The 26,000-nt window shown below is 40.9% G+C and overlaps 1 protein-coding gene across 3 annotated transcripts in view; it reads left to right on the forward strand.

The window, feature by feature from the left end:
- The first annotated feature begins 14,653 nt into the window (after positions 1-14,653).
- TTF2 (transcription termination factor 2) overlaps positions 14,654-26,000 on the forward strand; it is a 48,007-nt gene continuing 36,660 nt past the window's right edge. For all 3 annotated transcript variants that reach the window (XR_006719797.2, XM_010968151.3, XM_045505872.2), the window contains exons 1-5: positions 14,654-14,759; positions 14,840-14,942; positions 16,816-16,902; positions 23,783-23,849; positions 24,876-25,877. Coding sequence is in view for 2 of the 3 variants with exons in the window: in XM_010968151.3 (XP_010966453.1) it covers positions 14,732-14,759; positions 14,840-14,942; positions 16,816-16,902; positions 23,783-23,849; positions 24,876-25,877 (1,287 nt within the window). In the remaining variant the exon portion in view is untranslated. The remainder of the gene's footprint in view (positions 14,760-14,839; positions 14,943-16,815; positions 16,903-23,782; positions 23,850-24,875; positions 25,878-26,000) is intronic.

Genomic DNA, 26,000 nt, shown 5'->3' on the forward strand with positions numbered 1-26,000 from the left:
AGAAAGTGTTCTTCAAACATTCCTGGAGCTTCTCTAGGATCCTGGGAATTCATCCGAGTTCACAAACAAGTCCACTCTCACATGGTTTCCTGCTGCTCTTTTCAGATCTACAGCTCCCACTGCAGTCAGGATGCTGTAGCACCTGAGATGCCCAAGCTGGACAGTGGCAAGCAAGGAAAAGTACCTAACTCTCATTCTGTCCTTGTGTTACTCTATTTGGATTTCCATCAAATCCAAGATGGTGGGCGAGGGTTTAACTCAGTGGTAGAGTGCATGATTAGCATGTATGAGGTCCTGGGTTCAGTACCCAGTGCTGCCATTAAAAATAAATAAATGAACTTAATTACCTCCCCCCAGAAAACGAAAACAACAAAAATCCAAGATGGCTTGTGCCCCCATGTCTCTAAAGATCTCCTGTGACAACTCCTTCAGCTTTTGCTCAATATCTCCTTTCTCCTTAGGGTCAAGACACCAGCCAGTCTGGAACTAGTCTGAGAGACAGACTTCACACTGTGCTCTCCATTTCACATTCTTGGCTCCCAGGAAACTCTGTAATGTCTTCATCAGCAGCCCTCTTTCTCCTGCAGGTGGGTCATGCAAATCAGGCTTGAGGGAGGCTCCCCACTCATCGGACAGGTCCAGAGAAGTCGGCATTACCTATAGGTTCAGCTCAGACTTCTGTTACCCTGGCTGTTAATCTTTACCTCCTAATGCAGCAAAGTGCCATGGGCAATGAGAAATGAGACGATGTCACAAAGGAGATGTCATTTAAATTTTAAAATGTCCGGAAATATTTAGACAGGAAAAGTTGGAGTAAACAGTCATCAAGGGGCAGAGGTAGCCTCGTGTAAAGCACAGTATGTAGAATAGATTTGATTTGATTTAAGCATTAGATTTGCGGAGGGGGGCAATGGGAGATTAACACAGAAACACAGGGGAAGGAAAAGAGATCGTGAACTTGTGCAAGAACTTGGACTTTATTGGATGGACAGGGTGAGCCATTGACTGTTGCTTAGTAGGGAAAGAACAGTCGTCCTGTAGGAGGATTGGAAAAGCAGCCGCATGGATGAGGGATGGGGTCGGGGTGGGTACTTTGTAAAATGGAGATAAAACCAATTTTGTGAGAGTTTGGAGAACTGAACAAAATTATCAGCAAGTTTCCAGTATTATGTCAAGCTCATAGAGGTAGCTAATACGTATTTGTAAAATACAATGACACATGTTATGAGATTCTTCTTCAATTTAATAAATACGTGTTGACAGAATTTTCTACTGAGAAGTGTAGAGATAAGAGAGGGTTATGTCGTTCATTATCTTAACTGGCTTTCTGTTTACTTTGTATTTTTGAAACTTGCTTTTATGTTTAATTTACTTGTCAGAAATTTGGAGTTTCTATCATGTCATCTCTGAATCCAAGGTTCCTTCTGCACCAGTTCTGACTGCCAAATGGAGCTATTTTGACTAGAAGCATATTCATCACATTAAACCATTTGCTGAGATGGAGGACCGCATGGGATAAGGAATTATTAATAAGCTCATATGCTGTGAATAACCATTAAATGAAAACCCAAATTCATTACATCAGGATGACTAAATTTGAAAAGACTGATCATATCAAATGCTTGTAAGAATTTGGAGCAACTGGAATTCAATACATTGCTGATGGGAGTGTAAATCTCTTCAACTATTTTGTAAAACAGGTAGTTTCTAATAAATTTAAATATACACTGACTCTATGGCTTAGCAATTCCGTTCCTTACATTACCTGAGAGAAACGAATGCCGATGTCCACTAAGACATACGCAAGGATACGCATAGCCTTATTCATCGTTGCTAAACACTGGAAACAAAACCATTGTCCATCAATAGGTGAATGGATAAGGTATAGTTTATATACATCACAGAATACTGCACAGTAAAAAAATGAACAAATTACTGACATATGTGATGATGTGGATGAATCTTACAGCATTGTTGAGTGAAAGAATCCAGACACAAAATGGCATGTCCTATATGAGTCTACTTATTTGAAGTCCAAGAACAAGCAAAACCTATCTATGGTGACAGAACTCCGAATAATGATTTCCTCTGGCAGGAGTATTGACTGGGAAGTAGCATAAAGGAAGCTTCTGAAGCAACTGAACTGTTTTTTTATCTTTATCTAGGTGATGGCTTCATAGGCATATGCCTCTGTAAAAGTTCACTGAACTGTCTTCCTAAGATTGAGTACTGTACTGTTCATAAATAACTGAAATTAATTCTATATAATTTAATAAATATAAAATATAAATATAGTATGCATAACTTAATAAATAGCTTACTACATGTAAGCTTAAACCTGAGTTTTTTTAAAAAGCATCTTTTGGGGGAAAGGGGGTTTAACTCAGTGGTAGAGCACATGCTTAGCAGGCATTAGGTCATGGGTTCAATCCCCAGTACCTCCTCTAAGAATAAATAAATACTAAATAAAACTAATTACCTCCCCTCACCAAAAAGATTAAGAATAAAGTAAAATAAACTTTAAAAAATAATTAAATAAAAAGCATCTTTCTTTCAAAAAGTATTTGAGAACCAACTGGATGGCCAACACAGAGAGGGGGATTTTAATATACAAGAGAAATAAGATTCCTGTATTCTACAAGCATTTTCTGATATTTAGCATGTGCCAAGACACACACTAGGAGCAAGGCATGCAGAAATAACTGACATCATCCATTGCCTCCAAGAGAAAAGGAGAAAGGAGTTAATAAATCATGAGGACTGAATCCTTATGACAAATCTGTAAAGAAACTGAGATTAAAGCACAAACCAGGAAAAAGCAGTTAGGTACGGTGCCTAAGGTCACTGAGCACTAAGGGGCAGAGCTGGTGCGTTGACTCCAGAAGCAGCATCTGTCACAGCATGCTTCCTCCGGCTGCAGAGAGCCTGCGCTCTCATTATGAGCAAAGACCTGTACGCGCGCAGTAATGAGAGGCTCATTGGGACCGCACAATGATGGGTGCTTCTTTTCTCCCATGCTCTCTGAGTGCCGATTGGCTCTACAAAGGGGAGACGAATTCGGGCTGGAGGAGCAGGAGACCCCTTTGCACTCCTCGCCTGGGTTCCCACAGATTTCCGTCCAGCTCAGAGCATGATGATTGAGTAGTTGCCCTGTGCTGCCTTGTGATGCTGTTCAAACAGACACACAAGAGCGTGTTTCTGTATGATCTCCCGTGACTAAAGGCAGATGCTGTGAGCTCTCGTCTGTCTTTGGGGAATCTTTGTATTGTTTACCGGTCTGTCCGACAGCAGCTATTTGCACCATGCAACTAGCAGCAGGAAATCATTTCAAGAGTCTTCTGTTCTCAATACCCAAGATACGACCGGCCTAATAAAACAATGCAAGTTATCAGAATAGCCTTTATTTCCTATGTGGGGGCCACAAAACCTTCTAGCCCTACAACTGACAAATGGGGATGCTGGTGCGAAAGGCATCGCTATTGAAGCAAAAACTCGAGCAGCGTTACAGGAGACTGAAGGGGCTGTGGGCTGGCCGTAGCTTCCATGTTGAACGTGGGTTACTGGATATGGCTAGTGTTGGCTCCAACACACACACCTCTAAATTCCTCGCTTGAGATCTTGTTCTTGATGGAAGGAAAGTATTCAGTATAGTATTAGGTATGAATTACTCAAATCCAGTAAAATAGGAGACTTCTCACCTGGCAACAGGCCAAATGCAATTGTGATATTTCGTAACCCTTCTCCACACACAGAAAAATAGTCAACATATCAGTCCTCATAAGGAGTAAGCTGCAGTGAGATAAAATTGAGGCTGCTAACTACTCCTTCTTAGAGTCTTCCAGGGTGACCTTTTGGTCTTTTTAGATGGTATGTCCAATGAGCACTTCCACCAATTTAAGTCAGGAATGTGAGATCTGGATTTGGACTGCTTTAGGTTCAGCTCCTGATGACATCGCTCACTGGCTGGGTCACCTTTGGCAGTTAATCTCTTTGCCCACTTCCCTCGTCCATCAAATGGAGGGACTATCCATTGCTTCAGAGGGTTTGTTGTAGGGATTAAATGAGACGTGCATGTAAGGAAGTTAGAACTCATAAATGTTAGACGTCATTACCATGATTGACAAACTGGCCATATTAATCCTTTCTGCTCCTGAAGAGGCTACCAGTTACCTGCATTTTGCCTCCTAGTTTTTAACACAGTAGTGGAGAGACAGGGTATGGAAATGAAAGGCAAGCCTGGGCTTTGCCACAAAGTGGGATCCTTGCTTGGGTCCACAGTCCAGGAGACTCATTTCAGGAAAGAGAAGTGTAAAAGTTCAGGAAAGAGTCAGGATATCGTAGTAACGTGGACAGAGAAGTGTTTAGAGAAAATTGTCTGAGTGCTTTACAGGTTAAATGAGAAGTCAGTGTAGTTTAGTCCAGGAGTTCCGAGTGAAGATATGCAAATAGAGTGGAATCAGTGGGAAATGAAGTCACCAGAGACTCTTATACTGAGATACTTTATACCTGTATTAATTAGCTCGTTCAATTTACATGTAGATTTGAGTGCAAATGACACATTTGGAAAACAAATGTTATGGCAGGTAGCAAACAATTAGCTTGGAAATTTGTATTAGTCTGCTCAGGCTGCCATAACAAAACACCATCAACTGGGTGGCTTAAACAATGGAAATTTATTTTCTCACAGCTCTGGAGACTGGGAAGTCCCAGATCAAGGTGCCAGGTGATTGGCATGGACCTTCTTCCCGGCCTATAAACTGTCAGCTTCTCACTGTGTCCTTGTGTGATGGAGAGAGACAGAGACTGGGGGAGGGAGGGAGGTCAGAGAGAGGCTCTCTGGTGTCTCTTCTTAAGAGGACACTAATGCCATCATGAGGGCCCCACCTTCATGACCTCATCTAAACTGAATTATCTCCCAACAGCCCCATCTCCAAATACCATCACATTGGGAAGTCAGGGCTTCATCATATGAACTTGGGGTGGGGGATAATTTGGCCCATAGCAGAACTGACCATGTAATGAATGAACTGCACTGTGGTTTGCCCTGTATCTGTGCTCTTTATGCATGTTTACATGGTTCAGATGGAATAAATTGAGTGCTACATGTTGGTATTTTTTATTGTACTTACACACTCATGGGTAGGGTACACAACTTAAAAGCAAAACCATTCAAGCCTGCAGAATTTCCCCACCTACCACTTAGCTGTGCTTCAGCTCTTCCATCAGAAAACCGGTGATTACTAAAGGGGCAGGAATTGTGTCATCATGGAAAAAGTTTAAGGATGAAACGAATCTGCTCAATGCAGAGCTGTGAGTGCGAAGACAAAGAACCCGGAAGATCATCCTCCACAGCCAATCATTAATGCTGCTTTTGTCTCCCCTGGACCAAAGGAGAAGGGTGGAGGGTTGGAGGAAGGAGCAGTGGGGAAAGTAGGAGAAAAAGAGGACTGGGAGAGAAGACATGGGTAATAAGCATAAGAATGAGAAAGCAGAAATAAAAGCCACAAACTACAGAAAGAAGAACCTTACAGCCCCTGCCCCACCCACCCAAGCTCTTCTCTCTGGCTCAGGTGGGTCTCTTGATGCCCTGGCCCAGGTGCCAGCAGCTTCTGTGAGAAGAGAGAAGACTGCGAGCTTGCAGGAAGAAACCCCTCCGATGCCTGGAGAGGCAGCAAGCCCTCCAGCGTGAGGTAAGGCTCACTGTCTCTCTGGAAGAGCAGAGAGTGTAAGTTCTGTCTACTGTGGGTGGAGACAGGTCTGTCGGCTCCCACTTAGAGTAAGGTGGAAGCCAGTCCAGGCAAGGGAGCGTGAGAAAGTACTGAAGAAGAACTGAAGAGAGAGGACCAGCTAGATCTTTTGAAGGGGATGTCCTAGGCTTCCCAGGAAGGCTGCCTCAGATCTTCATCAAAAGAGTTATTAACCCTTCTTCTCATTGTTGGACCGAGGCAAATTCCTCACTTTGAACTACCCAGCCTTCATTCAAATGTGTGTAAACCTTGAAAGAAGACCAAGAGGGAGAGGAAGAGGGTGGCAGACTAGATAAGTGAGAAGTGACAGATGCTGAGAGGCAAACTGACAGAACAGGAGGTGGTGTGACTGAATGAATCACCAGCCCAGTACCTTTGCCCTGAAGAACCACATCCCCCTGTGGCTTCTAGGCTCCTTCCTGTGTTGCTCACCAAGAGGAAAAATCAACCAGATCAACCTCACTTCCTTTTCTGCTATGCTTTGCTGGCTGGGAAATCACAGGGCAGTTATAGAGAGCGGGTGTGAGCCACAGCGAGGCATCTGAATAAGAAGGAGCAACGTGGCATTAATGAGAGTCCATGCCTGACTGAATGACCATATCCAAAGCATGATGACCAAGGCACCATGTTTACCTGGAAGAGACCTCTCCAGGGTGTGCTAATGGGTCTACCCCAGTCAGCATTTTTACTGGCAACTTGGATGAAGTCAAAGCGAGCAGGCTTGTCAAGTGCTCACTCGACACAGAGTCAGGAGATGACATTAACAAGTCAGCTGACAGAAACAAGATTCAAAGAGATCTAGACAGGTTAGAATGATGGATCAAAACTAACAGGATGAAAGCTAGAATTCATAGTTAAGTTCAGGCAATTAGAAGCACCAGGTAAGGGAGGCTTGAGTTCATGTGTGATAATGAAAGCAGTGGTTTTGGTTGATTGAACTCTTGATATAAATTACTAGCATGACGTATTTGTTAGAGAAGAGAGAGAAAAAGATTTCTGTAGCTTTATACTGCATTTATAAAGTGGTCATATCCAAAATAAAGGAGATAATTATCCCACATCATTCTTCCTATTGAGTTCTATTTGAGATGCCTCGAATTAAGCAGAGATTCATTGAAAAATGCTGGTGAGGGGATCTGGAGAGGAGAGAAGTAATTGAAGCGGTTGGAGCAGTTTCCCTGAGGAATGAGAACCCAGGTGGAGTGTGGGGAGGATGAGATCATCATATTCAAATATTTGAAAGTGACATTGAAAAAATTGTGTATTATGTGTAACTCCAGATGGTAAGTGGAAGTTTCAGACAGAAGGATTTCTACTCAATACACATTAGAATTAATTGACATTTTGAGATACCCAAGTAGAGAACTTGCTGTGACCCGAAGTTTCTATGCTGAATCCATCACGGATGATGGGGAGGGGACGGGGAGGACACACTGGGTGACTTTCAGGTCCCTTCCACTCTATGGTTTAATTTATTTCACTTAAAAGGTATGTAGTGAATTTCTGTGCCCCGTGTATATAGTGCAAATCAGAAGCTGCTCTCTTGGCATCTACATATATTATCAACGGAGGAGACAGACAAGCAACAGGTGAACCGACAACGCGCTACCAGCAAAATGTTGTACAGAAAGCAAGCAGGGAGCTGAGGCAGAGCGCTGAGGAAGGACCTCCGTTAGGTAAGTGGTCAGGGAAAGCCTCACTGATGGGATATTTAAGTGAGACCTGAAGGTTGAGGAACGAGGCTTTTAAAGAACTAGGAAAAGGGGGGGTGGAGGGTGGGAAGGGATAGATTGGGATTTCAAAATTGTAGCATAGATAAACAAGATTACACTGTATAGCACAGGGAAATATACATAAAATGTTATGATAACTCACAGAGAAAAAAATGTGCCAATGAGTGTGTATATGTCCATGAATGACTGAAAAATTGTGCTGAACACTGGAATTTGACACAACATTGTAAAATGATTATAAATCAATAAAAAAGTTTAAAAAAAAAAAAAAAGAACTAGGAAAAGCATCCTCAGTGGAAAGCACAACATGGACAGAGGCCCCCTTGAGGTAAGGCCAAGCTGGGCGCACTGAGGAGGGGAACCGATCAGGGTGGCTGGAGCGCAGGGAGCCAGGAGCAGAGGTGAGAGGGAGAAGCGGCCAGGGCCAGATCACATGGGGCCCTGTGTGAACAAAGATGAAGCCTGAAACCTTTTTCCAAGTTTGACAGAAAGCCAACGAAGGGTTTTAAGCAAGGAGTAACAGAATCTGATTCATGCTATTCAAAGGCTGATGTGTTCTTTAAGACCGTTTTTGTACTGAAAAAAATAGCAGAAAACAGAGGCTGTTCCAACATGGATGGACCTAGAGATGATCATACTAAGAGAAGTAAGTCAGACAGAGAAAGACAGCTATCATATGATGTCATTTAAATGTGGAATCTAAAAAAATGACACAAATGAACTTATTTACGAAACAAAGAGACTCACAGACATAGACAACAAACTAATGGTTACCAATGGGAAAGGGGGAGGGAGAGATAAATTGGGAGTTTGGGATTAGCAGATACAAGCGACTAGGTACAGAATAGATAAACAACAAGTTCCTACTGTATAGCACAGGAAACTTTATTCAATGGCTTTTAGTGACTTGTAATGAAAAATAATATGAAAAAGAATATGTGTGTGTATATATACATACATATATATATATATATAAATGAATCACTATGCTGTACACCAGAAACTAATGCAACATTGTAAATCAACTATACCTCAATTTTTTTAAATTTACAAACAAACAAACAGAAGCTATTCTGTTCCAGCCCCTAGGTTAACTCCGAAGGGACGTGTATGGAGAACTGGCCAGAACTCTGCCAGAGTTTCTTCAGTCCTCAAGATCCCAGCATCTAGGGAGACTCCAAACATCATGGCAAAAGTCTTTGGAGCACTGGGCAGTTTATTCGTTCTCAGCTTGAGAACCTGGCATCTACCCTATGTCATTTGCTGCCTTCCAGAAGAAACGCAACTCAGGGTGACTGCCAGCAAACAAGTATACAGCCATGAGAGGCCTTGAGACTCTAGGTTACCTCACTTCTAAAGAGGCAAGGGTTTTAGAAAACAAGTGAGAAGTGTCCTTGCTTTCTAGTAATATTTGGAATTGGAGTTGAGCATAAGGTCAGAATTAAGCAAAATAACTAGAGTAGAGTTAAGGGAAAAGAGATCTTGCTATAAAATTGAAATTAGCTACCAAAAAAGGGAATGAAAGGAATTAAGAATATAAAAGAATGGATTAATTACAGGAAGGTCAGGATTATATAGCTAAACTGAGAACAAAGCAAGTTTAAGAGATGCTTAGTGAGGTGTGGAGATGTGGGTCCTACAACTGCTTTACCTGACAGTGTAATATCGTTGCATGCTGTGTAGAAAAACGGGGAAAAGAGAAAAAGGCTACCAATAATCCTACCATCTTAAATAACCATTATTATTATTTTGGTGCCTTTCTTCTGTTATATTTTCCTATGCATCTGCTTTTAATGTCTTACTGGATTTTTTTTATTAAGTCATAAGAGCAATACATGTTAACTTGTGGAAAATGAAAACTACCCTCATCTCCCAACTCAGCCTCTCAGAGGTATCTGAATGGAATGTAGTCTTAAAAGTTAATAGTTTGTTGTGGTTAAAAATATTTTTCATATGACTGTAACTGCAGCATGTGTGCAATTTTGTTACTGAACAGTCTACAAACATTAACGTTATACATTACTATTTCTTTGATCTCCTTGAGTTAATAACAGTGTCATTTTTGCTTGGGTTTTAGTTTTAAGTTTCATACAAACCTTTAAAGGAAGAAAAACCTTTCAAGACAATTAAAAAAGAGGAAGATGATGGCTAATGAGCACATGAAAAGGAGCTCATTATCAACAGTCATTGGGAAATGCACATTCAAGCCAAGATGAGGGGACAGGTATAGCTCAAGTGGTAGAGTGCATGCTTAGCATGCATGAAGTCCTGGATTCAACCCCCAGAACCTCCATTAAAAAATAAGTAAACCTAATTACCTCCCCCACGCCCAGATTTTTTTTAAAAAGAAAAAAAGAGAAGTAAAATAAATAATTAAAATAAGTAATAAATAAAATAAATGAAACCACTTCACAGCTGCTAGAATGACTGTAATAAAAAAAAGATAGACAATAACAAGTGTTGGTAAGGACGTGGAGAACCTACAACATTTATACATTGCTCGTGGGAATATAAAATGATACAGCCACTTTGGAAAACAGCTTGTTAATTCCTTAAAAAGTTATACATAGACTTACCACCTGACCAGCCATTCCTCTTCTAGGTATCTAACCAAGAAGAATGAAAACAAATGTCAACATAAAGTCTTGTTAATCTTCATAACAACATTATTCCTAATAACCCCAAAGAGAAAAGAATCTAAATGTATATCAGCTGGTGATAAATACAATGGAATACTATTCAGCAATAAAAAGAACGAAACACTGATACACGATACAACATGAATAAGCTTCAAAAACGTTATGCTAAATGAAAGAAGACAGAGGCAATAGACTACATATTGTGTACTTCATTCATACGAAGTGCCCCAGAAAGGCAAATTTATAAATGCAGAAAGCAGATCAGTAGCTGCCTTGGTGCTGGGGGTGTTAGTGGTGATGGACCACACACGGGTTTGAGGGAAGTTTTGGGTGTGACGGAAATGTTCTAAAACTAGATTGCGATGATGTTTGCACAGCTTTCTAAATTTACCAAAAAAGTACCAAATTGTACACTTATCAGAAAAGAAAAATGGAGTAAGAGGGCCTGTTTTGAAGCATTTGGGGGATATTTTAAGACCAGTAATATTTGGAATGTAATACAAAATATTGGTACAACAAAAGAATTTGTAAAGTCTCTTCACTTTTCCAATTATAACTAGATTTGTCCTTATTATAGTCTCATCCTGACTGTGCCTTTGTCAAAGAGCAAGTTTAAAATGATCATATATTTGAAAGGCACAAAATAAAATGAAATTGAATTACCATTTCATATGGTTAAATAGAAAGAATGAAAACGGCAGAAGAGGTGGGCCTTGTGTTAGGTTTTTAATGTTAATATGCTGCCACCTAGTGGTCATTTATAGAATGGCAGGACTTGGCTCGTAGGTTTGTTTTTTTCTTTTTTCTTTTTTTTTTTTTAATTGAAGTATAGTCAGTTACAATATGTCAATTTTTGGTACACAGCATAATGTTTCAATCATACATATATACACGCATATATTCCTTTTCATATTCTATTTCATTATAGGTTACTACAAGATATTGAATGTAGTTCCCCGTGCTATACAGAAATTTGTTTTTTTAATCTATTTTATATATAGTAGTTAGGATTTGCAAATTTTTTTTATCTTGGATTTGTTGAGCCACGTCTGTATGACACAAATATCTGAATGCTTGGCTATGTGTAGGTTAAACATCTGAATGAATCACTGAATAATTTATGCTTCATAAAAATACTGTGGTGGCAAGCACTGGATTGGGAGTTCCTCCAAAACAGCTTCTAGTTCCTGATCTGTGTCAGCTTTGTGACTTTGGGCCAGGAAAAGATTAATTTGTTGGTTTCAAAGTCCAAGGAGAGGCTCTGTAAAGAAATGGCTAAGAGCACGGCCTTGGGGCAAACTCCTTGACTACTCTAAACTTTGGTATCCTGTTGTTTAAAATGGGGATAAGAGAATACCCGCTGCCAGGGCAGCTGTGAGAATTACATGTAAGAATGCATGTAAAATAGTCATTTCAGGATACACCTCAGCGTTAGGCTACTGTGATGGTTCCCTTTAGTGACCATGTGCCTTATGGGGGGAAAAATCCTTTATATATTATTTAAAATTAGTAACCCCTCCCCACCCCACCCCAAAGCAATGAACAAAAACCCAGAGGGACATAATTTCGGAAAACAAAATATACTTAGATCCTCAGCTAATTGGAAAAACACATTTGAACAATTTAATTTTCAAAATAATGAGTAAATGTAAAGGTTGCATAGAACTGGAAATCTTACAAATAACTTGAAACTTGGACTTGCTGATTGTTTTAAAACGATACAGACAGCGATAGGGATGTTCAGGGGCGACTCTTCTGACACTCTTATCACCAATATCCTAGTCTGGCAGGTTTAATATATGCCAGCCAGCACAAATGCTGACCAGATGAAATACAGCTGTTTCATTTCCCCAAGAATTAAAATGAGCGTTTGAACCACTCTGGATTTTATTCAGAGAACCAGTCGGCTTGAAGATTAAAACCAACTAAAATTAAAGAGTTTCTGCTGTTTCGCTCCTTCACCCATTAATTTCCTTAGGATGTCAAAACATCTAGATTTTGCTTTCCATGTAAATGTTTTGGCATTGCGTATACATTGTATCTTTGTTTTTAATAGCTTTATTGAAGGATAATTTAGACACTACAGAATTCGCCTATTCAAAGTGCACAGTTCCCTGAGTCTTAGTAAACGTATATACAGTTGTGCAGCCATTACCACAGTCCAGTTTTAGAACAATTCCATCACATACTTTACATTTGACCAGCCTCATGCAGAAAGAATTTATTGGCTCATTAACTTGTGGATTTAAACCATCGTTGAGCTCTAAGACTGAGTCTAGGCATTCGTTTTGAATAAATCACGTTTTAAAGAAAAACAGACTCAACTTTACTCAAAATAGCACATTCTCCAAAGGGCTTTCCAGGGGTCTGCAGGCTAATTAAGGATATGAATTAAAGATAAGTTAATATATGTGTATATTTTGAAAAGTATATACTGTATCACTCACTATAGTTTATGCCAATATTATGGCCACCTTTCACAAAGTACTTGTTTGTTTTTTCAGCCTTATGAATGTGATTAGATAGAATAAACCCTCCAGAGCTTAAGTATTTTGTTCTAGGACATCCTGAATTGATGGAGGAAATGTTTACCCCTCTCTGTGACTTGGCTGCGCATGCTTTCATGGGGTGGCACCTGAGATACAGGCTTGAATGCTTGCAGAGGAAGAGATTCTTCCTTAATGGGATATTTAAGAGGCCCTGATTTTGTCTTTTTGTTTCAAAAAGATATTTTTCAAGAAATAAGTAAATTATCATGCCCTTTGTCCTGCAAGTCCAGTATTCATGGTCTACTTTTCCCCATACAGCATTTATTAAATATGTGCATAAAAATCTCTCAGTGTGAGAGTTACAATCTATTATAAACTGTAATACTGAAAATGCCTGTTATTTGTTTCCTTTTTGCTCCTTTTCTATCTTTAAGTTTATCTATAGGTGTTCCAGAGGGGACAGTTATGTATAAGCCAACTCCACTTTGCTTCCAGACACATCTTACAGGTCTAGTCCTACAGAGTTTACGGCTAACTCCACTCATCTTGACATTTAAATACTATTTTACATTGTTTTTTTTTTTTTTTTGTACGTTGTTATTTAAGTGTTCAGTATATGCTAGTTCAGTCTCCTCCAAATACTGAGCAAGCTCTTTGTGGTTAGAATAGTTGTTTTCAACTTTGTGTATGAATGAATTTTATATTTCTCAACCACCTAGGCTTCGCACTGGGCATACAAAAAGCTAAAAGCTATTTAGTAAATACTTTTTAAATAAATGACACCTCAGGTTTCTCACCCCTCCTTTGGCTCCTATATGACATTTACATTTATCATAGAGCCCAAATTTCCTAGAACTTGAAGATTTTCTGTCCTCCTCTGTCTGTAAGTACAGTTGCACATGCCACACCATATGTCTGGACATATGTTCCTCAATAGTTGTAATATGAAGCCATCTCTCTTGCAATAAGTCTTTGATTGCTATTGCTCTTTTTGTTGACTAATAGATCTGATTATAATTTCAAATAGTCCCCTTTCTTTTAACTTCATCCTCGGTTTTTAATATTACAAAAGAATACTAGTAGAAAAACTCTGACAATAAAAACGTACAAAATAAAACTTTCACTAAAGGTAATCTTTTTCTCCCCTGTTGTTTCCACTTTGACACTTCTAACTCAGGTCTCCTACACTGAGCGCCTAGAGAACGAACATTCAGAACAAACAGGAGGCAGCTGCGCGGTCCCCTGGGCATCTGTCTGCAGATCGTCCACTCACTAATTCTGTGATCTTGGGTGAGTTACTCAAATTTTTATGAGTCTCGGGGTCCTTAAAATGCTGCCCCTCTCACCAGGGTGTCAAGAGAGACGTGTACGGGTAAGCACTTTGTGTCATGGGGTCCCAGAGAAGCCCTTATGCCTGCTCTATGACAAACTTTGTTCACTGCACAGCTTTAAAGGATACCGCATCAGCCCTCACCTGCACCCCAACTCGCCCCCTCTCCCACCGCCCCAGCACTGCAAATCCAGTAGCTGCTCCTGCGGTGGCCTCCCCTCCCAGTGGCCGAGCGCGGCAGCAAAGCGCCCACCAGCGCCAGGCCCCTGCTCGCAGATGACCGCGGAGCTCCAGGCGCTCTCGGCGGAGAAGGGAGCCTTTTTTGCAGAGCTCGTCTCTGCAGTTTGTAACACCTGCAGCCTCTAGGGCCATCTCGAGATCTTAAAAGAATGCAAGCTAGACTCGCCCCGCTCACGGTCCTGCTCTTTGCTCTTCCAGGACCTACAAAGCAACTCTCCCCTCGGCCCGGAAGCCCCACCAGCCTCCAAACCCTACTCCAGCCTCAGCCACACCCCACCAGCCAAAGGCCAGGTTTCTCCCACCCACTCGCCTCTTATTTGATTTTGGCGCCCCCCAAGCCTGAAAGCGGCTGTGATTGGTTGGAGGTGAGCAAACTTCCCGTCTGATTGGCTGATGATAGGGCGGGGATGGCTACGGCCGCGGCGGTGGATTATGGGGGTTAAGGCTACAGGAGGTGGGTGGTGATTGGTTCCTGAATGATGAGGGCGGAGTAAAAGGCGGAAGCCGGCTTTGAGGGTGGGGTGGTTTCGGGGGAGAGGAAAAAAGGAGCGGGATGGAAGCAGTTAGGTGTCCCGAGCACGGTAGGAGGTCAGCGTCCCAGGGTCCCTTGGGGGTCTGTCCATCTAGCGTGGCGTAATCGTTGTGGACCTTCTCTCCTCAGGGACCTTATGCTTCCTGAAGACTGGCGTCCGCCATGGCCCGAATAAAGGAAAGAGCTTCTACGTGTGCCGGGCGGACACGTGCAGCTTCGTGCGGGCCACCGAGTAGGTCTCGAGCTGGGCACGGTTCCCTGCGACCGCGCGCGGCCTCCCGGGGAAGTCGCGGCTCCCCGCTGCCTGGCGCCACAAGGACTGGGAGAGCTGGGAGCTAGGGCCCTTGGCATGTTCGGGAGACGCTCCGCTACTGCTTGCTGTGTGACCCAAGGCTGGTTACCTTCCCTCTCTGGGCCCCCAATTTCCTCACCAATAAAATGGAGGATCGGCTACCTTTGGATACTTCTAGCCCATTCCGGTTCTGGGTTTCTCTTCAACCGTCATGCTTTGACGACTTCCTTCTCCTGCTCTGACGTTACCCACTACCCCATTTAAGTGAGGACATACAGGCATAGCAGAAAATAACTGGCACTAGTTTTAGGCCAAACTGGTTTTTAAATATTTGAGATTAAAACATTCTGGTAGTCATCTTATCAGCCCCTTTAAAAAAATAGGGTTCTCTGCATTTAAGTGGTGAGACTTATAATGGAAATAAACAAGTTACTTTAGGGATTAAAGCAGAAGCAATAGCACAAATCTGATTCAGCACTCTAGTTTTTACCAAACTGAAAGCTGAGACCCGGAAATATTAAGCACCTTTGAAGTCAGGAAAGTTAATACTGTTCTCGTAAAGTTTTGTTAATGTTTTCACAGTACCAGGTGTCCACAGTCTCTAGTGATATTTTAAACTGTCACATCATTATGTATTTTTTCCTGCTTTCTACTGAAGTTGGTAGAGAAAAGGTATTTTTCTTCATAACGTATAGGGCACATAATGGATATCAGTACTAGAAAATGCAGTATTTTTTCAGCATGTATATTAACTTCTCATGTTTCCCCCACATGATTTAGATTACTTGTATTTCTATGATTTGAAACTAAGTGGGAGATTTTTACCCTTTTTCAGATTTACAAGATAAGTTTTTAGAGAAAATATTTTCTTAGTCTTCCAATAAGTTGTTTTTTCATTTGAAATTACTAGGATCTAGATTAATTAAATACGAAATGACTTTATTTAAATCAGTGTTAAATCTTAAAATAGATGAGACCAAACAAAAATACTCAAGCTGTCAACAACATATCATTGTCAGATTTACTATTTACTCTAATTTCTTTTCTACAGAGCTTCTTAGGTTTAGTACCTAGCTCAGGTTTTTATGAAACATGAAAGCATGTTCAGAATTAAACATTAATGGAAGCATAAGATCGGGCTTTAAATGAAAAGAAACATGCCCTTAAGTAAAGTACCATTTATAAAAACGTACTGCTCTACAAAACTAGTACAATTATGTTTCACTTGAAAATGGTTATTTGATAAATTTGACCTATTTGGAATATGTCTGGTAGGCAGAATATAAGCAAAAAGAAAGAAAATGCTACAGATCACCTTCACTCAAACCTCTCAAATGTTACACATAAATTTTTTCAGAGTAAGAAGTTAGAAGGGAGGAGTTAAAAGCTTATACCAAGCTAGCATGAAGCAAGTTAGGAGAATTTGTTGCTAGAGTAGGTATGTGAACAACACTGAGTGACAGCTAACAGGTTATTAAAGGAAAAAGGATGATGGCAGAACCTGGGGAGAATTCCCAGCCTGGAGGTATCACAGTGTAGTCGTCATATAGCACAGCATAATTTTAAACTTTTGAGTCATCAGGAAAAAGATACATTTATTGTCATACTTTATATGGGGGAGTGAGAAAAGATGAAAATTGGGCTCTTTCCCCAGAGGTATGCATGTGGATTTAAAAGTGTGTGGGGTTTACAAAGCCAGTGGAAGTCATACATGGACCCTTAAGTTTAAAATCCATCTTTTGAATTTAATTTTAGGACACCGACCTCTATTCTTTGCCTCCTAAAACAAAATTTCAATTTTTTTTTTCTCCAGCATTCCTGTCTCACATTGTTTATTGCATGAGGACGTTGTGGTAGAGCTTCAGGGTCTGTCTCTACCACAGGGCAAGAAAGAATACAGGTAAGTGTCCAAAAGAACATCTCAGTGTATTTGTTTTTTTTCTTCCTTTGCCTGGAAGAGTTACAGTCGGGTGGTTTCTTGGATTGACTATTCTCTAAAAGTCATTCATAAATGGATGGTGTTTCTATATGTATTGAATGTCTTCTGGGCTGTTACTTCCTAACCACTAAGCAGCTGGTTAATCTGAGAAGCCTGACCTCTGGTTAATTTCCAGATAAACTCTCCGCCTCCCTCCCTCTCCAGCTCTCCAGTAGCCAGTAACCTCAGTCCACCAGCAGTCATTCACTTGCACTAACTTGTCAACTTTCACATTCTGGTAGTAGAATGAGGTGATGTCTAAAAATGTCTTTTTCAAGATTGGCTATTCAAGGTCCTTTATATTTCCGTATAAAATGCAGAATCAGCTTATAAAATTTCCTCAGAAAAACCTCTCTGGGATTACATTGAATCTATATGGGCCAATCTGGGGAGAACTGACATCAGTGTTGATCTTCCAGTCCATGAGCGTGGTGTATTTATTTATGACTTTTAAAATTTCTTTCAGCACTGTTGAATAGTTTTCATTATAACCCTTTTGGTTAAGTTTAGTCCTCAGCATTTCTGTTTTTTGACCTTGTTATAAATGGATTTTTTTTTTAATAATTTTTTTGGGCGGGGAGGAGGTAATTAGGTTCATTTATTTATTTACTTTTAGAGGAGGTACTGGGGATTGAACCCAAGACCTCATGCATGCTAAGCATGCACTTTACCACTTGAGCTATACTCTCCCCTGCGACCCTGTTATAAATGGAATTTTTAAATAATTCACTTTTCTGTTGTTTTCTGCTAGTACAGTGTGGCCGATAAGCCTCTAGTGCATGAAGTTAGGATGTCCTGACACCTAAAACCATTTATATATGACTGGGGGACCTGTATCATATAGAAATATTGTCTGCGTGGTAGGAAGTCCCTGAAGAGTTTTTGATTCGTTTTGCAATAATAATAGAATGGGGCGGGGGAGAAGAACTAGGGAAGTTAGATTAGGAAGTGAAGGCAGTGGAGGCAAGGAGCCCACTGAGATAATAGCTACTAATGAATGCCTACTATGTGGCATAGTCATTACCTCTTGTCTTCACAGAATCTGCTGTGATAGGTTTCAGTACCCCTGTTTTACACACAGGTGAGGAAACATTTAGAGAAGTTAGAAAAGGGATCAATCCCAGGTCCCATGGTTATGGTGTGACATCACTGAGATTCCAGCCTCGGTCTGACTGCAGGCACACCCACCGTCTCTAAGTGAAAGATGGGTTTGGATCGAGGCCAGGGCGGTGGAGTTGGGGGCAGGCAGACTGGAGAATGCTTGCCGAAAGAGAATTGATGAGGCACATTTCCTGGTAGGACATTTACGCATGGTCCTTCCTCCATTTATTCCCCTGGGATAGTGATCACAGCGGCCCCCACTTCCCTGGGTTTTGAGGGTTCAGTGAGGTCATGTGTGTGATGCCCTTAGCCTGGCATTTGGCACGTGGTCAGTGCTCAGGACATGGTTGCTAAGGTGGGGTTTATGGGTGATGAGTTTACCATTAAGCAAGACAAGGAAGGGAAGGTAACATCAGTAGAGGACTGAGATGTGTGGCTTACAGGTAGAGCTGTGGATATATTGTGTCTTATGTATATCTGAAACCAGCTAGAAAAATGAGTGTGCAGCTCTGAAAAAAGGTCTAGGCTGAAGGTAGAATTTTGAGAACTTGTCTTTAATGTTCTTCATACTAGGTAGATGAGCCTGAGAGGTGATCATTATTCTAAAATAGTAAAAGCAGGGGATGGTATAGCTCAGTGGTAGAGCACATGCTTAGCATGCATGAGGTCCTGGGTTCAGTCCCCAGTACCTTCATTAAATAAATAAATAAATAAATAAATAAACAAACCTGATAAAAAAAAAACAACACAACAAAACAAAACAAAAAAATAGAAAAAGAATGCTAAATGTATTTCTTTTAGCCCAAATCTAGAACACTTAGTAAGAGGTACTTACTAAAGCTTTAAAAGGTTGTTTTAGGACAAGTAAAATGTAGTTCTATAACACACAAAACAAAACAGAAGAAAAAACCCAACAAGTACCTTGATAGGCGGTACAGGCTGGAAACTTAAGCAGAAGTAGGTCATGTTTCTATGGATGATGACCTTCTGAGCAGACAGTAGGGCCTTTCGCCAGAACCCCTACTCTGGAGAATGACGTCAGGGAGTACAGCCTTTCCTTCCCTTCAACTAGGTTTTCTTCTCAAGAACTTAAAGTACTTTACGTCTTTGAATTACTATCATTATGTTTAACGTGTAACCTAGCTAGGAGACGGGTAGCAGTGTAATGGAGGGGAGGTATACACTGAAGTAAGACTAAGGTGTCCATTTTTCTTACTTTGGAGTGAAGCTGCTTTTGTGTGCAGTTCTCTAACTTAAACACCAGGTGGTACCACTCACCAGCATTTGACGGACCCTTTGGCCAAGACCCTCTGTTTATGGGCAGTGAAGAAAACCATGATGGCCTCTCAGTAGAACCAGAGGGAAGAACTCTTGCCCTGATGTAAATGATGTGGTGCGTGTTGATACACAAATGTTGGACATTATCATCCGGCTCCTGAGTTCATGTTCTCTTTCAGTCTCTCTCCCTCTCTCTCTCTCTCAACTTTTATTCTCAAGGATACGCGGTCAAAATAGATGGAAATATTCTTTTGTCTGTCGAGTAAAACAAGCTTTAGTTCTTTAAGTAACTGGTTGGGGTGGGATGCTCAGAGTACTTCATGTTTGATAACACTTGGATCTTTGCATGTCTGGGAAGCTCCTTGTGTGGTTGGTTACTGAGTCAAATTGGCATGCAGATTACCTAACCCAACCATGATTGTCTAAGATGATGACATAGAGGTATCTGGATGTGAGCCAGACCCATGCAGTAGGACCTCCGGCCTCACCAGCCCATGAAGAAGCCCACTCAATAAAGCCAGTGCTTTCACTGGGTGCTGTAGAGTGTCACGCACTGAGCTATACAAAAGTCATCCTTGGAGGAAGAGGATATTGGCCCTTTATAATATGCATAGCAATTACTTTTCCCAGTTTGCCTTTTGTGTTACAATTTTGCCTATAATATTTTTACTATATGAAAGTTTAGTACTTTTATGTAGTCAAATTACTAAATCCTTTATCTCTCAGCCGCAGGACTTTGTCATTCTCCTTTCGCTTTAGGATTGCAAAAATATTCACCTCTGTGTTTTTCCTAGAACATTTACAGTTTTGTTTTTTTACGTTTTCATTTTGTTCCATCTTGAGTTTTTGTGTCAAAGAATGAAGTAGAAATGTAGCTGTATGTTTTTCCATTGCTGCCTATAAAGAAGTGAACCCTTACTCCTAAGGGCCCTGTGGCACAGTTGGGGTAAGAGTTAGACATACGAAGATCGACAAGCAGTTGGATTCGCACGTGTTAGAATGCAAAATTGGGTGTGGTCAAGTGCCAGATGCTTCTGTGACTGTAAGACCTAGAGTAAGAGGTTAAGGCTGATGAAGGTTACGGAGAAAATGGAGGAATTGAGACTTGAACTTGGCCTTGAATGACCGCTACTGATTTCTTCATCATTATTGCTCATAGCCTATGTCCTGGAAAATAATTCATGAACATACTACAGAAATTATGCTCTTTTTTATACGAATCAATGTTTGGTTTCTCTATGAGAATGTATTTCCACTGCTTTCTCTGTTGATTTTACAATTTAGTAAACATAACAAATTTTTTATCCTAAAAACAGAGAAGCCCATCCAGACTGATTTTAATAAAGACGTGAGTGGAAGCATTTTGAGCACCGTACCTTGCATACAGTAAATGCTCAGAATGTATTGTTTTCTTCCCCCTTTTTCCAAATCTTACCCTTCTCCCGAAAGTCTCTGAGGCTTGGGTTTTAAAATAGATTCTATTTATAAAACGTTCTTTCAGTGAAGATTTCAAGTACTTGATACACTTTAAACAACAGCAGCAGTTTTGTCTTATTTCCATAAGTAACAGGACTCCCTAAAAGTAGCTGGTACTTTTAATTTTTGTGCATTCAAAGCATTTCAGAAATTTGTCGAACTCTGTGTTCAATATAGTGGCCTATTGCAGTAAGAAGAATTAAGGAGACTAATAAATGTTTTTAAAACTTGTGAGCATGAATGGGAAAATTGTGAGTTTGTATGAGAGTGACTGGTCCTGTTTTCTTTTTAAAGTGAGTTTTATGGAATACTTACTTGTCCATTTGGGGCTTGTTATCTTTGCTTCTGTCCCAGTGAAGTAATGGCATCGAGCAGTCAAGACCTGCTCAGGATTCTTTTTTTTTTTTTTTAACATTTTTTTATTGATTTATAATCATTTTACAATGTTGTGCTCAGGATTGTTTTTGAGTTAGGACTCAGCCTGCTATGATTCATGTTGTAGATCACGGGACTAATTGAAGAAGTTCAAAAAAGAGCAAGAAATTAAATGGAAAAAAAGCACAAGAAAGGAATTAATGCGGGGAGAATGGAATTTAATGAGTTAGAAAGCAACAAAAGGAGAACTAATAAATAAAATCCAGAAGCTAATTGATGAAGAAAAGCGGAGAAGGCCATAATACACATAGTACGAGATACAGAAAGTTGCCCTACAGATATATTAAAATACATGTGAAATGACATATACAAGAGGTTATTCACTGTGATATTGCTTTTAATAGGAAAGGATTGGAAGCAATCAGACTATCCATCAAGAGGGGTCTGGTTACATAAATAATGAAACATCCTTATAGTGGAAAACTGTGGCTATGTAAAAAAACTATGCAGCTGTAAAAAAAAAAAAGAAAAAAATATATATACACATACACACACATGAGGAAGTCCTTTATGTGTATGTTTTTATAAAAAAGTCTCCAAGACATATTAAGGAGGAGAAAAAAAAAAGCAAACAAGCAGTTAGTAATATGTATACTATGGTATCCATTTGAGTAGAAAAGGAAGAAATAAAATATATTGATCTGAATATGCATTAAAAACATCTGGAAAGGCGAACAAAAAACCAATAGAAATGGTTACGTCAGGGAATGTGAAGTGAGCAGACAGGGAAGGAGGTACTTTTCAGTGCCATTGCATACTTTCTGATTGAATATATTACCTATTTATTTTGAACATTTATTTTACTTTCTTACAGTTTATTTTCTTCTTTGGAGGTGGGGAGGTAATTAGGTTTACTTATTTATTTTTTTTAATGGAGGTGCTAGGGATTGAACCCAGGACCTCAGGCATGCTAAGTAAGCATGCTCTCTACCACTGAGCTATACCCTCCCCCCCAAGTGTATTACCCATTTAAACACTCAAATTATGCATTGTAAAAGCTCTTATTTAACTGATTAAATGTTTTTGAGGAGTCATTTGGGGTAAGGGAAAAATCAGCTGGTTCTGTTTAATACAGCAGTACTTAACTATTATGTACAAAGGGCGAGGCATAGTTAAGAATGAAGAAATCAAATATAGTGATTGCCTTCTAGTTGCTGAATATATAGCTGGGCACACAGGCAGACACCAGTGTAATACAACCAAATACAACAAAAACACAGAAGCAGTACGATGGATGAACAGGGCAAGGAATGTGGGAAAACCGTGCAAAGGAAGTATGTCTTGAACTGGTTGTTGAGGGCCCTGTTGGACTTTGAGAGCTGGTGATGGGGGGAGATGGTGGGCAAACAGGGATAAGAGGACATTCTTTGGATGGAGGGTGGTACACATGCAAAGTCTGGTAGGATGGAGAGTGCGTGGCTTAGTTTGGGAATGGCACAGCGTAGCCATTTCTGCATAGCTGGAGTGTAGGTAGTGTTTGTGTGAGCAGGAACTGTCTTGCACTGGGATGTAAGTCTGTATTAGTCTTTTTTTGTTTTAATGGAACATTGGAAATATATACAAAAGTAGACAGGGTAGATTAATGCAGCACATGAGCTTCACCAGTCACCAACTCACAGCTAATCTTGTTCCATATATACCCTACCCACTCCACCACCCAACTCCTGCCGTATTTTGAAACAGATCCCAGATAGTGTCATTGTTCAGTAAATATTTCAGTCTGTTGCTCTAAAAGGTATGGACTCTCTTTTTTTAACCAATTGTGTACAGACTTCTGGTAGATTCATAAATGTTATAAATAGTTTATTTTCTTGTAGCTTTTGTTATTTTACTTAAGTCAGGATCCAAATAAGGCCCACAAATTGCTGTTGATTGATACGTCTTTTAAGTCTCATAAGTAGGTCCCTGCCACCAATCTTTTTTTCTCCCTTGTGATTTCCTTGTTAAAGGACTGAAGGTATTGTCTTATTGCATTTCCCACTCTGAAGACTTTACAGACTGTATCGCCATGGTCTAGTTTTATGTGTTCCTCTGTTGTTTATATTTCCGGTGAATTGGTAATTGGATCCAGAGGTTTGACCAGAGTCGGGTTAGTTTTTGTTTGTTTTGATTTGGCATATTTGGTTTTTTTTTTTTTTTTTTTACTTTATAGATTATATTATGGCTCCCCATTAGGGACACGTAATGTCTGGTTATCTCCTTTTTTCTGATTTTAGGAGCCTTTACTGATCAGTGTTTCCATTTCAGTCTTTCTGTAGAGTTAAAAGAGTAAATCTATGCATGCCCTCTGGTTACCATGACATCTGTATTCTTTCACTTCTTAGCCCTCATAAATATCCTGTGCTGTGTGTGCAGTAAAGAATTACTACATACGAGAGTCATTGGTTTCAGGTGACCTTTCAAAACCAGTATCAGATGGTTGTAAGATGTTTCCTTGGACTGAAAACAAATAGATCTCTGGTTTTAATGGATTTTCACAACCTTGGTTTTTTTGTGTGTTTTGCCTCATTAGATTGTTCTTCCGGTGCGTCAGAAGTAAGGCCGAGGGGAAGCGGTGGTGTGGAAGCCTCCCATGGCAGGTAGGGCTGCTCGTCTGTTTTCAAACCTGACTCTGCTTAACCTGCGGCATCCCCAGAAGGGAGCCTGACATCCAGTATAAACTGGTTGGTCTTCATCATAGTGTCTCTGAAAGACAGTTCTTTCTTTCTTTTTTTTTCTTTTTTTTTGGGTGGATGGGGGAGGTAATTAGGTTTGTTTGTTTGTTTGCTTATATATTTATTTATTTAATGGAGGCACTGGGGATTGAACCCAGGACCTCGTGCATGCTAAGCACATGCTCTACCACTGAGCTGTACCCTCCTCCTACAACTGTTCTTTTCTTTAAGCAAGGCAGACCCTGTTGGGACTTTTAATTCAAAGGACTATTTGGTTACATTCGAGAATTAATTATTTGCCTCCTGTTTCACTAAATGTTTTTTGAGGTCTTAAATTTAGTCAGTATCTCCTATTTAGGGAAAAATTTAAATTTACTTGACTAACTTTAGCATCTTGTCATAGACTGATAATCTGCTTGATGTTGGTATAAGCGGAGTATAATTCATAAGCTTCCAGAACTTGAGAACTAGGAGAGACCCTACAGATACCCAGACCGAGGGAGGTCATGAGACTTGTTTTGGTGGAGGGATAGCTTGAACTTCGGATTCTAGATTCCCACGTGAAGGCTTCCTAAAGCCAACTCCAGGCAAGCGCAGGATAGTGTTTGGGTTTGGGGGGAAGTTCATCTTGAGAGAATAGATTTTCATGAAGAGTACACATTGTGGCTGTTGCTATTATAAAAAACACTTTGATTTGGCCACTACTTTTCCTTGAGGCCGGGAAAAGCAGTGATCATGGACAGAGAAGAAGCCAAGAATTTCAAGTGCTGTTAAGAAGCTAATATTTGGTGAGCTTGGCACATAGCCCTGTCTGCAGGGAGAGGTGATCCCAGGGATGTTCAGAAAAATTGGACTGCTTTTACTCTGCTTCCGTTTCCTCTGAAAAAAGGCATTCTAGATGTGAAGGTTGCATCAACGCCTTATATTCACATTAGTTCCTTTGTCTTGTAGGATCCTAATTCCAAAGAACATTCTGTAACCAAAAAATATTCTGTGACCACTGAGTCTCAGCATGTGTTGGAGCCACTGTATCCTTCCAGCCAGCAGAGAAACCCGTTCAAGGTGCTTGACAAGAATCAAGAACCGTCCCTCTGGAAACAGTTCACCCAAGGTGAAGGTGAGGAAAAGACAGCTGATCGGAAACAACAGGAAAAGGGAGATCTGCTCTTGGATCCAAAGAAGGAGCGGAAGCCTGAATCTAACTGCTGGAGGGAGAAAGATCTCTCACCTGGCCTGGCGGTAAAGGAAAAGCAACCTGTAGTTCAGGAGAAGCCGCAAGGGGAGAAAACGGTGTTTCGGGGTGAAGCAAAGGAGACTGAAGGGACCCATGAAAGAAACCTTTTAGAAGTTCAGTCCAGACAGGTCCATGGGAGTGAGCCGAGAAAGCCGTCTGTGTCTCCTCTGGAGTCAGATGGGGAGAGTCATTACGCCCAAAAAGAATCAGAACCTCTGAGGGAAAAGGAAGCCAGGCCTCGAATTGTTCACCATCACGACCCAGTAAGCCAGCCCCTGCTTGGGGGACAACTCAGCAAGGAGCACCCCAAGACCTGGGAGGCTAGAGAAACAAGGGCGAAGGACGACCCAAGCGCGCAGACCCTCCAGAGGAGGCCGCCCCAGGGCCATTGTCCGGCGCCGTCGGAGACCCGCGATGTGTCTGCTCCGAAGGAACCAGCCCCTCAGCCTGCACCACCGGCCGCAGGGCGTCCCCGGGGGGAGAGGCCAGATGCTGACACTAGCAGTGACAGCAAGGAAGATGACGCTGTTTCCGTGTCCTCTAAGCCGGGGAGCCCCTTGCTCTTTGACCTGACTCCAGACTCGCAGAGGAAGGAGAATCTTAAATTCCCTGGTCAAAGCGTGCAGAGAAACACTGTCTTGGGTGTTTCCAAGAAGGGAGAACCTTCAGACCCAGCGGCCCAACGTGTGTACCTCACAACACAACTGAAACAGAAGAAGGTAACTACTGCTGATCTATGTCTTGTTTGTAAGGTCAGCATGTTGCTTGCTGTAAGCAGATTAAGGGACATCACAAACACGCCAGATATATTAACGTGAGAAAGGTTTCATAGGTGGATGTCT

The sequence above is a fragment of the Camelus bactrianus genome, chromosome 9, assembly GCF_048773025.1.
Source record: "Camelus bactrianus isolate YW-2024 breed Bactrian camel chromosome 9, ASM4877302v1, whole genome shotgun sequence".
Taxonomy (NCBI): Eukaryota; Metazoa; Chordata; class Mammalia; order Artiodactyla; family Camelidae; genus Camelus; species Camelus bactrianus.